Source organism: Heterocephalus glaber, unplaced genomic scaffold (genome assembly GCF_053883595.1).
Source record: "Heterocephalus glaber isolate CG9 unplaced genomic scaffold, H.glaber_assembly_v1.0 deba00000809, whole genome shotgun sequence".
In the NCBI taxonomy this organism is placed as follows: domain Eukaryota; kingdom Metazoa; phylum Chordata; class Mammalia; order Rodentia; family Bathyergidae; genus Heterocephalus; species Heterocephalus glaber.
The window spans coordinates 2,873,592-2,886,674 of record NW_028258163.1 but is presented as its reverse complement, the minus strand read 5'-3'; the positions used below and the strand labels follow the sequence as shown (position 1 = coordinate 2,886,674).

General features: G+C 45.6%; 1 protein-coding gene across 6 annotated transcripts in view; it reads right to left on the bottom strand.

Moving 5' to 3' along the window:
* Pla2g4e (phospholipase A2 group IVE) overlaps nucleotides 1-13,083 on the bottom strand; it is an 86,737-nt gene that overhangs the window by 17,656 nt on the left and 55,998 nt on the right. For 5 of the 6 annotated variants that reach the window (XM_021241759.2, XM_021241764.2, XM_013078450.3 and 2 more), the window contains 7 exons: nucleotides 6,305-6,436; nucleotides 5,329-5,369; nucleotides 3,209-3,251; nucleotides 2,134-2,197; nucleotides 1,227-1,387; nucleotides 1,037-1,123; nucleotides 674-711 (listed from right to left, as the gene is read on the bottom strand). In XM_021241759.2, coding sequence (XP_021097418.2) covers nucleotides 674-711; nucleotides 1,037-1,123; nucleotides 1,227-1,387; nucleotides 2,134-2,197; nucleotides 3,209-3,251; nucleotides 5,329-5,369; nucleotides 6,305-6,436 — 566 coding nt within the window. The remainder of the gene's footprint in view (nucleotides 1-673; nucleotides 712-1,036; nucleotides 1,124-1,226; nucleotides 1,388-2,133; nucleotides 2,198-3,208; nucleotides 3,252-5,328; nucleotides 5,370-6,304; nucleotides 6,437-13,083) is intronic. The other variant, XM_021241761.2, reaches the window with a different exon arrangement.

Below are 13,083 nucleotides of genomic sequence, written 5' to 3'. Positions count from 1 at the left end.
CTTGCCCTCTTTCTATCACATCCTTGGCTGGAACAAGTCCAGGGTCTTAGCCTGGATCTAAGACCTTATCTGACCTGCCCATGCTCACGTCCTGGAAAGGGCCTGCCAGGCTCTCAGAGCCCCAGGAGTGGCCTGATTTCTGCTGCCCTCACCAGAAGCACCCTTCCTTTTCCCACCTATGTCTTGCACCCTCCAACACCCAGCTCATGAAGCTCCATAAATCAGCATGATCTTGGATTAGGAAGCAATTTCTTATATATGACACCAAAAACACAAGCAATGGAGACAATCAATAGGCTCCATCAAAATTAAAAATCGTTGGTTTTCAAAGGACACCATTAAGAACACAAAAACACAATAAACTAAAAAAAACCCCACAGACACACAACACCATGAATAGGAGAAAATATTTGCAATGTAGGTATCTTATGAGGGTTTTGTGCTTAGCATATACAACAAACTTTTTCAACTTAAGGCAAGCAGGCTGCTTAAGAAGTGGGCAAAGTGTTTGAATAGTCACATCTCCACAGAGGTATACAAATGGCCAATAAGCCATGAAAGATGCTCATCACTACTAGCCATCATGGAAATGCAAATGGAAGCCACAAGGAGATACTGCTTCCCACCTATCAGAATGGAGAAGTTAGCGGGAAGGACAGAAGGGGTACTTTACCAGGGTGTGGACTTCATGTGTAGTTCATAATTCTCATTCTGAGGATGGAAAGATGAACAACTTGTCAGGGATAGCAATTTAGAGCTAAGTGATCCCAACCAGGGAGGCTGACTGACCATGCCGCCCACCCCACGCATGCGCCAAGCCCTCTGCGTCCCCTGGACTTGACCTTCCCCACCATCTTCACTGGGCTTCCACACATTCGGTGGCTTTTCCACTTCCTGCCTCCCAAGACCTCTCGGTGTTTCCCAAGAGATCTCACACGTCCCCTTCCCCTGTGTGCCCCAGGCTCGCCAGCTCTCCTAGTCACAGGATCTCCAGGATGAGCCACTCAAGAGCCCCTTCCCAGACCCAGGTCCTCACCACAGGCAGGGTCACGGCTTGGCTGTCAGAAAGGCAGTCGAGGGGCTGGCAGACAGGACTGCTCTTATGTGTACTGCAGCAGCTGAGCTGGAAGGATGCATGGGCTTGGTGAGAGAGAGGGGAATGGGGAGAGCACCCCTACAATGTCCTCCCCCTCCCCCGATGCCATTATGGCTGCTGTACGGCATACCAAACAGTCCCAGTGGCTCTTGGGCACAGCCACCTGCAAGCAGGGCTGAAAGTACTTGGGGTAGTGGAAGGAGGAAGGGTCAGGGCAGCAGGGCTCCCTGCGGGGTGAGATGCGCTGGGTGTTCTCGAAGGATTCAGTCACTGTCACCAACAGGTCTTTCACTGAGGAAGAGGACAAAGGTAAGATTCCTGGGAAGCTTCTCTCTACCCACCCCACTTATCCCAGCAAAAAGCCCATGTGGAGAGGCCAGGAGGTGTCTACATGCCCTGGGTCCTGTTTACGGTGCCTCAGAGTCCCATTCTGTCTGCAGGGTAGGGCCCTGGAATCTGCACTTTGACCAGGCTGGTGAACACTGCTCATAAGTGAAATCCCCAGAAAGCCCTTTGGGCTGCTGAGAGCACCTAGGACCAGACCCAGGTCACTGGCCACTCATCACAGTGTCAGCCTGGAGGCCTCTGTCGCCTCCTGTCTTCTTGGGATAGGCTGGACTGCAGGGGGCTAGGGTGGGACAGTGGTGTCTGTGGATCTCTTCTGTCCCTTCCGCCCAGCAGTCAGTAGGACTCTGTGAAAGGTGAGCTGGCTGGAAAAGGGGACACAGCTAGAGGGGCTACCCCAGGGCTACCCACTGAACTGGCCCTGGGCCACACCTGTCCTGAGGGGGTGCGGGCAGAGAGGGCAGCACTGGTCCCAGACCCAGGATGCCAGGCAGGGAAGACAGGGGTTCAGGACCCTGAGGGCGGGGAGTGCTGAGGAGTTTCAACTAAGCCTCCTCCCCCTTCCCTGGCCTGGCCTGTGAGCAGAGCAGAGCAGAGCAGAGCAGAGCAGAGCAGGGCAGGCTGTAGGTAGTGCTGGGCTGGGAAGTGCCCAGCCCCCATCTCCCCAGAGGGCAGGGAGCCCAGACGCTCACTTTTCTTCCTCTTCCTCTGCCGCCTGGATTCTGCGTGAACCTCTAGGCAAGAGACTTGGCGAGACTGTAACAGAGCAGAGAGGGCACTGGGACTCAGCGCACAGGCCGCCTCCCCCCTCAGCCTGGCCGAAGGGGATGAATTCTGGGTTGCCTGACCTTGGGCTGATGGTGGGAGCCCTGGGTGTGCTGCCCCCCATTTCTGAGCCCCATCAAGACATGCCACCCCAATCAGAGACAGGATATTTGGTACTTGACCATGAGGCTGTCCTGTAAGCTCTAGGACATGTGGTCGCAGTTTACCAAGGGGCCTGTCGGGATCTACCCGGGGCAGTGTTCAGCTGTGCACTTTGAAAGTGAGGACTTTTAAGTAGTTTTTTCAAGACACAGAAACCGGCCATGTTCTTCTGCAACAATTTTCCAAAGCCTCTGCCTTTTATTTTTGGGAGGTTTTTTTTGTTTTTTGTTTTTTGTTTTTTTGTGGTGCTAGGGATGGAACCCAGGACCTCATGTGTGACAGACAGGTCCTCTGATCCTGAGCTACACCCCTGTTTCAGCAAAGCCTCTGCTTACTGAGGGAGAGGTCTCCTTGGACCCTGGGGTATTAGATACATTTGATTAAAATATTTGTACCAGGGCCGGGGATTTAGCTCAGTGGTTCTGCCGCCTGCCTTGCAAGCACAAAGACCCAAGTTTGATCCCTGGCACCAATAAAAAAAAATATATATTTGTACCAATAGCTGAAATAGGGAAAAATACTTAATACTGCAATTGTGCTTACAGAGGAATTGGGGTTGTTGGGGACGGTACCAGAACTGAGTCTGAGGAGGCTGCCCTCAGTGGGTTCTTTTACTGGGGAGAGCCCCGAGAGGGAGGGCCATCTTCTGGGGAGGTGGGGCTCTGGGCCAGAGGGATGCCCTAGCCACCTCCTGAACAACTCCTGTTCAGCTGGGTCATTTAGTCCTACTCCTCCAGGGCTCAGGACAGGACAAGGCCTCACACTGGCATAGTATCCTCTCTTGGGACAGCAGCACCCAGATGTGGCCTCTAGAGCTACATTAACCAGAAGGAAAATTACCACCAGCACGCCATTGGTGATGAGGGTCTCCGCCGGAGAGGGACTAAAAAACAAGATGAGAATTCCTGCTCAGTTCCACCATTCTTGATTGATTTCTCATGACATAAATAGGGTCAATAATAAAATAGCAGAGCCTTTTTGGCTATCCTAAAAAACACCAGCGTAAGAAACCTTAGATTTGTAGATGATCAAGGAGGAAACTGGCATTTTAAGTAGACTGTCCAGAAGAAGATGAGACTTATGGGTCAGAAAGAACAGAAAAGTTCTCATTATTTTGTTTTTGGTACCAGGGATCAAACTCAGGACCTTGCTCTTGCGAGGCAGGTGGTGGCACCACTGAGCTACATCCCAGGCCCCTCATTATTTGTAAAGAATAACTATCCTTTATGTCCAACTAGATACAACTGCATACAGTTATAAGGATTAACAAGTTGCAAGAAAGGGCTGCTCCCCACCAGCTAGGGCAGATGTAAACAATTTCATCACCAAAACGATCCATTCTCTATTTTATTTTATTTTTGGCTGCTTGGGTAACTTTAGCCCTTAACCAACCTATGGTTTTTGTTTTGTTTTCCTTTTTTGGGTATACCTGTAAAATACTTGGCTATAGAAAGTGTGTTATTCTTAAAGCCTTGTTATTCAGGGTGAATGGTAAAATATAAATTTTTTGTGAGATTTCAAAGACTAAGGTTATTTTGATAACATTATTTACAGCTATTAAAAGTTGTGGTTATCATAAGTCTGTTGAGGGGGAAAACTACTACATAAAATAACTAACTTGGAATAAATATCTTGTGTAAAAAAAGATCCAGTCTCCATTGTGTGCTTTACCTAATGCATGCACCTAACAGTTCCAACCCAGCCAGAGAGCAGTCTGGTAGGTGTTAGACATCTTTGTAAAATTGTCTGGTGGGCAGTCTGGTGGGTGTGAGACATCTTTGTAAAATTTTGTAAAATTGTTAGACATCTTTTATAAAATTGAGGCTATAAGCCTCCAAGTTTACAATTAGCTCTGGTCCATACCCTTTCCTCCCCAAATTAAGCCCAAGGTGACTGTGTCTTCAGATCAACTTTTATTATGAATTTTGACATATTTTGTTTTGTAAGCCATTTTCTAATTCAGGCATGGAAGCTCTTCCCAAAAGTCCTGTCCATCCAAGAAATGGAGGAAAGGACTGGGGATTTAGCTCAGTGGTTTCACCGCCTGCTGCACAAGTGCAAGGACCTGAGTTCGATCCCCGGCACCAAAAAAAACCCAAAAACAACAACTGGAGAAGAGAGCCTAGATTTTCTCTTTTTCTTTTTCTTTTGTTTTTGTGCTGGGGATCAAGCTCAGGACCTTGCCCTTGCGAGGCAGACACAGTGCCACTGAGCTAAATCCCCAGTCCCTGGGAGCTTAGATTTTCTTCCATGTGAAATGAAGCCAATTCTCATTCACCAATCAACTGATGCTGGGAAATAAGGTCCCTCAAACGGTCCAAGTTCTCCTCGGCAGAGGATTCTCCAAGTGGGGAACCTGATCAAACCTCTTGTCCTGTCTCATGCCTCTTACCCTCCCACTGTGTCCAGGCTGATCACAAGTATAAGGCCCGAACCTGCAAGAGTTAAGAAGAGAGGAGAACGGGCTGCCCTGTCACAAGGAATCTTGCCCTCCTGCACTGTGGCTTGCCTGCTTCCTCCCTTCCTTCTCTTTGCCCTCTTCTCCTTCCTGTGTGTGGCCCAGCAGTCACAGCTCCAAGACCCTACTGGGTCTCCCTGCTGATGTGGGTCCAGCAGCTTGGGCCAGGGTTTGGGGGTGTTTGTTCTGACAGCTCTGGGTCAGGTCAAGAGAACTGATGTCTTGATCTTTTTCTTGCTGGCCCTTAAGGCCCCCCATACTGTCTTGGCAGGAATTCTTCCCAGAAGCCACCCTCAGGAATGCAGGGGACTGGATCTTTAAAGCAGGCTGATGGCTGCACTTGGGGAGCAGGGGCAGGGCCCACACCCACCTGCCAAGGGAGCTGGAGCTCACTACGGGGCCCAGAGTGGGAGCCGGAGCAAGACTGAAGGGGGAGAACAGAAAAAAGCCGAGAGCCACTTGGAGGTCAGGAACATGGCTGTCCAGGGCTGGGTCTACTCACCTCTCTGCCAGCAAGAACTCCACCTCCAGCTCCTCCAAGCCCTGGCGGGGGAGGGAGGGGCTGTGAGCTGTGTGTGCAGTCTGGCCAGCCAGGACCGGCTACTGCCCGAGAATCTGCCCTGTCGTTCCCCACCCACCACAGCCCTGCTGCCACGGGGAAGGGGCAGCTTCCGGCCCTTCTTGCCCCCTCTACTCTCTGTCCCCAAGTCTCTGACATCAGGAACAACACTGACATCCCAGGGAGGGCCAGAGGGAGCCACTGACCCCTACACCAGCACGTGTGTCCCTCTGCCCCTACTGTGCTTCCAGCCTCCCGCAGGCTCAGAGCTCTAGCAAGGGAACCTCAGTAAAGCCCAAGTCTGGCAAGGCAAGAGCCCTTCTCTTAGCCCTTCCTTGCATTTCTTGTGTAGCGTGAGGCAAGCCAGGGTTTCAGTTTCCCCACAGGAACAAGAGGAGGGGAAGGGTGCCTGCCCCTAAGGGGCAGGGTGACAAGCATGGCTGCCCTGCTGCTGGATGTCAGGCTTTTGTTAAATGACTGGATCTCTTTAGCTCAGAACTTTTCTGACTTGTGGATTTTCCTCCTTTACTCTCAGTGGTACCCATTTCCTTGGACATCCCTAAAACAGGACTGTGAGGGTAGAAAAGAGGAAAAGGAACCAGCATGAACATCTCCATTCTGTGGCATGAGCATGGACTGCTGGGTGCCTTAGTTACGCTTTTCACTTATGCTTCAAAACACCCTGGGTAGATGTTACTGTCACGGTTGCATAGATGAGAAGTGAAACTCTGAGGAGCGAAGCTGTCTTCCTAGCCTCCATGTGGCTAGTAACACAGAGTGCTGAGATTTGAACAGGCAGCACTATCTTTTCCTGACTTGGCTGTGTGTTTATGGGGAGAAGCTCATGCAATGGCATCATGGGAATAACCCACTGCTCCTCAAGGTGCAGGGCACTGTGGGCCTGGGCTCCTGTGCCTACCTCTGGGTTGAGTGGGAACTTCACATGGACTTTCTTCCGGAAGCAGAGCTTGGAGAGGTCATAGAGAACTATCAAGAGATGGTCGTTGGGTGTTATTGGGTCTTCATCACAAACGCTCAGCTCTAGCACGTTCTAGGGGAGAAAAGAGGGTACAGGTCTGGTTGTCACTGTTGCACCAACCTAGTCCCAAGACAAGCACCTGACCTCCGTCCTGGCAAGGAGGTAGGCATGAGGAATGGGGGACACACAACTGGTAGGGTTGGGACAAGCTATGTGAGCTCCGTTCTTTGGTTCATCAGCCCCTGATAAGGTCACATGGGTGGTCCCAAGGCAGCTGCCAAGAGTGAGTGCCCACCTTGTCAAGGGGCTGGACTTAGTGGTCCCAGGAGACCACCACTAGTCTTGGGGGCCTCTCGTTCCAAGGACCCTGGGACACGTGGGTTGAGGCTAGACTGCCTCTCAGATCCCTATCTAGTGGACTTAAGGCTGGTTCTGGGGCTTCCCAACCAGACGAGGTCATTGACCTTGTAATTAGTAGAAACCAAGTAGGTTCTAGAGCCATCCCAAAAGCCCAATAATCCTCAAGACAGAGGAACCCAAGTTCTGATTTCAAGAAGAAAGACTAAGCATACATGAAAATCTTCCTCATCACCAAACTCATATTTAGGATAGAAAAGTCATTTTAAAGTAATAATTATATTGGGGCTGGGGATTTAGCTCAGTGTTTCTGCCACCTGCCTCACAAGCATAAGGTCCTGAGTTTGATCCCTGATACCAAAAAAAAAAAGTAATAACTGTAAAGACTTATTTAGGGTACTGGGGATTGAACTCGGGACCTTATGCTTGCAAGGCAGGCGGCAGCACCATGAGCTCAATCCCCGGCCCTAAAGACATTCTTGAACACAAAAAGCACTCTTCATAAGCTAGCAATGGAAAACCATCCTTTAAAAATGTTAAATGAATAAATTCCTAGCTACATATGAGTTACCAAAATTGAACCAAGGTTTAAAAACCTGGAGTAATCCAATAACAGGCAATGAAATCAAAGAAGTAATAAAACACCTAGCAACTGAGAAGAGCCCAGGTTGAGATGGATTCACTGCTGAGTTCCACAAAAATTTCAGGGAAGTTCTAACACCAATATTTCTCAAGATTTTTGATGAAATTGAAAGGCAAGGAGTACTCCTAAAGTCAATCTTGCGAGCTACCATTACCCTGATTCCAAAACCAGACAAAGATCCAACCAAAAAAGAGAACTATAGTCCAATCTCTTTAGTGAATATAGATGCAAAAATATTCAACAAGACACTGGAAAAAAAATACAATGAATCAGAAGACACCGAATCACCTCGCTGCAGACAGGCAGGTCTGCCCACACCCTACCGAGGTCCCCAGTCACGTGGAACACACGCCGAATCAGCCCGCTGCAGACAGGCAGCCACCTGATTCCACACTACAAAGACGCAGAGGACACCAGACCACCAGACCAAGGTACTGAGTCCCACTGTTCCCGGCCCAGAGGTAGGGGCTTCTGAGCCGTCATCCCACTGCTCCTGGTCCAGAGGAAGGGGCTTCCCGGTCACCATCCCTCCCGCTGCTCCCAGCCCAGAGGAAAGGGCTTTTGGGCCACCATCCCACTGCTCCTGGTCCAGAGGAAGGGGTTTCCCAGACACCATCACTCCGGCTGCTCCCAGCCCACAGGAAGGGGCTTTTGGGTCACCATCCCTACTGCTGCTCACAGCCCCTGTTCCACTTCACCCAGCTCAGAGGAGGTAATCCGTGCAGGCGCTAACAGCCCCCTGCCCCCGTCAAAATGAGAAAACACGTAAATAAGTCTCAAAACCAGACTTCCAGATCACCTACAGCAACCCCAAGGGGAAATGAGATGGAACACTCTGATACTCAACCACCTGGACCCACTGAAATGGCAACAAAAGGGGATCTGGAAAAAATGAAATCAGAAATAATTTCTCAGACAACAGGAGAAATTGTGCCCCTAGTGCAAGACATGATTAATAAATCTAGAGAGGAGCTGAGGAACATGATGGAATCCCAACATAAGAAACAAATGGAATCCATAAAACAGATGCAAATAGATTTCCAGGACATGAAAAACTCCATGGAAAGTCTACACAGCAGAATGAACCAATGTGAGGACAGAATTTCAGATATAGAAGATAAGATTGCACTTAGTGACCAGGAAAAGAAAAATTGCTTCAAAATTATAAGGGAACATGAGAAATCAATCCAGCAGCTGCTAGATGATGCAAAAAAGAATAACATAAGACTGATTGGGCTCAATGAAGAAACAGGAGAGATTGCAGATGACATAAAAAATCTCTTCACAGAAATAATGGCAGAAAACTTCCCAAGCAGGGGAAAAGAGCTTGACATACAGATAAGTGAGGCATATAAGACTCCAAATAGCCTTGATCAAAAAAAATCTACACATAGGCATATAATTGTTAAGATTCCAGAAACACAACAGAAGAACAAAGTTCTCCAAGCAGTCAGAGAAAAGGAACAAATCATACACAAAGGAAAGCCCATCAGAATCACAGCAGACTTCTCAACACAAACCATCAAGGCAAGAAGAGCTTGGAGTGACATATTCCAAGCCCTGAAAGAAAAAAGCCTCCAACCCAGATTGATGTACCCTGCAAAACTATCTTTCAAAATTGATGGAGAAATAAGATACTTTCATGACAAAGAGCACCTTAGGAACTTCATGAATACCAAACCAGCACTCCAAAGAATTTTACACAATATTCTAGGAACGGACATTGAGGATCACAACCCCAGGAAGCAAAGCAGAATGAACCCATCTGGCATGACAAGAAATTGAATGGAAAGGGGGAGAACTCAACAAAAAGAAAAAGTCATGGCAATGACAAGTCAATACGTTTCAGTTATAACCATCAATGTTAATGGTCTCAATTCACCAATCAAAAGAAATAGACTGGCAGAATGGGTCAAGAAGCAAAATCCAACAATATGCTGCATACAAGAAACACACTTCATTCAAAAGGAAACTCATAGACTGAAAGTTAAAGGGTGGAAAACAATACTCCATGCGACAGGAACCCGAAAAAAAGCAGAAGTAGCTATCCTCTTGGCAGATCAAGTAGATTTCAAACCAACACTGATTAAGAGAGATGAAGAAGGACACTACATCCTTGTAAAGGGAACAATCCAACAGGAAGAGATGACAATCGTAAATATCTATGCACCAAACACTAGTGCACCCAACTATATAAAACAAATACTAACGGACATGAAAAGTCATATATGCACTAATACAATTGTAGTGGGGGACCTCAACACCCCACTGTCACAAATAGATAGATCAACTAGACTAAAAATAAGTAATGAAATACTAGAACTCAATCGAACTCTTGAACAAATGAACTTAACAGATGTTTACAGAGTCTTCCACCCCACAAAATCAGAATACACATTCTTCCCAGCTGCACATGGGTCATTCTCCAAAATAGACCACATACTCACACACAGAACATGTTTAAGTAAGTGCAAAGGGATTGAAGTTATCCCCTGTATATTATCAGAACATAGTGCAATGAAATTGGAGATCCATAGCAAAAGAAACTCAAAAAATTTCATAAACATGTGGAAATTGAACAACACACTTCTGAATAACCAATGGGTCACAGAGGAAATTAAAGAAGAAATCAGACAGTTCCTTCAATTAAATGACAATGACAATACAACATATCGGAACCTCTGGGACACAATGAAAGCTGTCTTATGAGGGAAATTCATAGCAGTGAATACACATATTAGGAAAACAGAACAAGCCCAATTAAACAACCTGATGCTGAACCTCAAGCTTCTAGAAAAAGAAGAGCAGGACAAACCCAAAGCTCATACAAGGGAGGAAATTATAAAGATCAGAGGAGAAATCAATGCAATGGAGACTAAGAGAACAATACAAAAAAATCAATGAAGCCAAGAGTTGGTTCTTCAAAAGAATCAACAAAATTGACAAACCTTTAGCCAACCTTGTCAGAAAAAGGGAAGAAAAGGCCCAAATCCATGCAATTAGGAAGGAAAAGGGTGAAATGACAACAGACCCAGCAGAAATCCAGAGGATCATCATCAATACCTACTTCCAGAACCTATACGCCAATAAGAGGGACAACACAGAAGAAATGGACAGATTCCTAGATGCATATGAATTACCAAAGTTGAACGAAGAAGACCTAAAAATTCTGAACAACCCAATATCAACCAATGAAATTGAAAATATAATTAAAAACTTATCAACTAAGAAAAGCCCGGGCCCTGATGGCTTCACTGCTGAATTCTACAAGACATTTAGAGAGGAACTGCTGCCACTACTGTTGAAACTCTTCAATGAAATTGAAAGGGAAGCAATACTCCCAAATTCATTCCTGGAAGCAAGCATCACCTTGATCCGCAAAGCAGAGAAAGACCCAAGTGAAAAGGAGAACTATAGGCCAATCTCACTAATGAACATAGATGCAAAAATCCTTAATAAGATAATGGCAAACAGAATGCAGAAGATCATCAAGAAGATCATACACCCTGATCAAGTGGGATTCATCCCAGGGATGCAGGGATGGTTCAATATACGAAAATCAATTAATGTAATACATTATATCAATAGAGCCAAGGACAAAAACCATATGATTATCTCCATAGATGCAGAAAAAGCATTTGACAAAATCCAACATGTATTTATGATAAAAACCCTACAAAAAATTGGAATAGATGTTATCTACCTCAAACTGATAGAAGCCATCTATGAAAAACCAACAGCCAATATCATACTAAATGGTCACAAACTGAAATCCTTCACACTCAAATCAGGAACAAGACAAGGATGTCCACTATCACCACTCTTGTTCAATATAGTTCTGGAAACATTAGCCACGGCAATTAGACAAGAGAAAGAAATAAAAGGAATAAAGATAGGTAATGAAGAAGTCAAATTGTCATTATTTGCAGATGACATGATACTCTATATAGAAGACCCCAAGAACACCACCAAAAGTCTTATAGACTTAATAACCAAATTCAGTCAAGTAGCTGGTTACGAGGTCAACATACAAAAATCAATAGCTTTCCTCTACTCAAATGACAGACTCACTGAGAGAGAAATAGGGCAAATAATTCCTTTCACAATAGCATCCAAAAAACTGAAATACCTAGGAATCATCCTAACGAAAGAAATTAAAGACCTCTTCTCTGAAAACTATGGCACTCTGAAAAGAGAGATTGAAGATGATATCAGAAAATGGACAGACATCCCCTGCTCCTGGGTAGGAAGGATTAATATAGTGAAAATGGCCATACTTCCAAAACTGCTATATAGATTTAATGCAATTCCAATTGAGATCCAGCAGCATACTTCATAGACCTCGAGAAAACAATCCAAAACTTCATTTGGAGCAAGAAGAGACCCAGAATAGCAAAAGCAATTCTAGGTAACAGAGACATGGCAGGGGGTATCACAATCCCCAACCTGCAACTCTACTACAAAGCTACTGTGATAAAAACAGCATGGTACTGGCAAAGAAACAGACTTGAGGACCAGTGGAACAGATTAGAAGATACAGAAACAACGCCAGATACGCTCAGCCATCTCATCTTCGACAAAGGAGCCAAACACCCTCACTGGAGGAAAGATAACCTCTTTAATAAATGGTGCTGGAAAAATTGGGCTTCAACTTGCCAAAGATTAAAACTAGACCTATATCTCTCACCATGCACTAAACTAAAATCAAAATGGATTAAAGATCTAAATATTAAAATAGAAACTCTGAACCAGTTGGAACAGAGGTTAGGTAGAACCCTTGAAGACATCGGTGTAGGAAAAGATTTTATGAACAAAACCTCAGTTGCCCGTGAACTAGCACAAACAATCAACAAATGGGATCTCTTCTTATTAAAAAGCTTCTGCACAGCAAGAGAAACCACCAACAGTGTGAAGAGACAACCCACAATGTGGGAAAAAATCTTCACCTGCTCTTCCTCAGACAAAGGTCTACTATCTCGAATCTATAAAGAACTTAAAAAGATCAGACCTCCCAAATTTAAAGACCCAATCCAAAAATGGGCATCTGAAATGGACAGACATTTCTCACACAAAGAAGTAGAAATAGCAAATAAATACATGAAAAAATGCTCAACATCACTGGTCATTCAAGAGATGCAAATGAAAACAACGCTGAGATTCCACTTCACTCCAGAAAGAATGGCTGCTATCATGAAATCAACCAATAACCAATGCTGGCGGGGCTGTGGGGAAAGAGGAACCCTGCTCCACTGCTGGTGGGAGTGTAGACTGGTGCAACCACTGTGGAAATCAGTATGGAGATACCTCAAAGAACTAGGACTGGAAGTCCCATTTGATCCTGCTATTCCACTGCTGGGGATCTTCCCCAAAGAATTAAAAGCATCATACCACAGTGATATATGTGCACCCATATTCATAGCAGCACAGTTTGTAATAGCTAAAACTTGGAAACAGCCCAAATGCCCATCAACTGGAGACTGGATAAAGAAAATGTGGTTTTTTAATAAAATGGAGTACTACTCAGCCATAAAAAATGAGAAATTAGAGACATTTATAGCTAAGTGGATGCACATTGAGCCGATACTCTTAAGTGAAATAAATAGGACACACATGTGTAAATACCGAATAGTTTCTCTAGTGTGAGAAACTGAAAGTGTAAATAAGGACTAAATGTATAATAGGTAATGTGAAATAGGAAGAAAAGGGGCAAAGGGGAAGG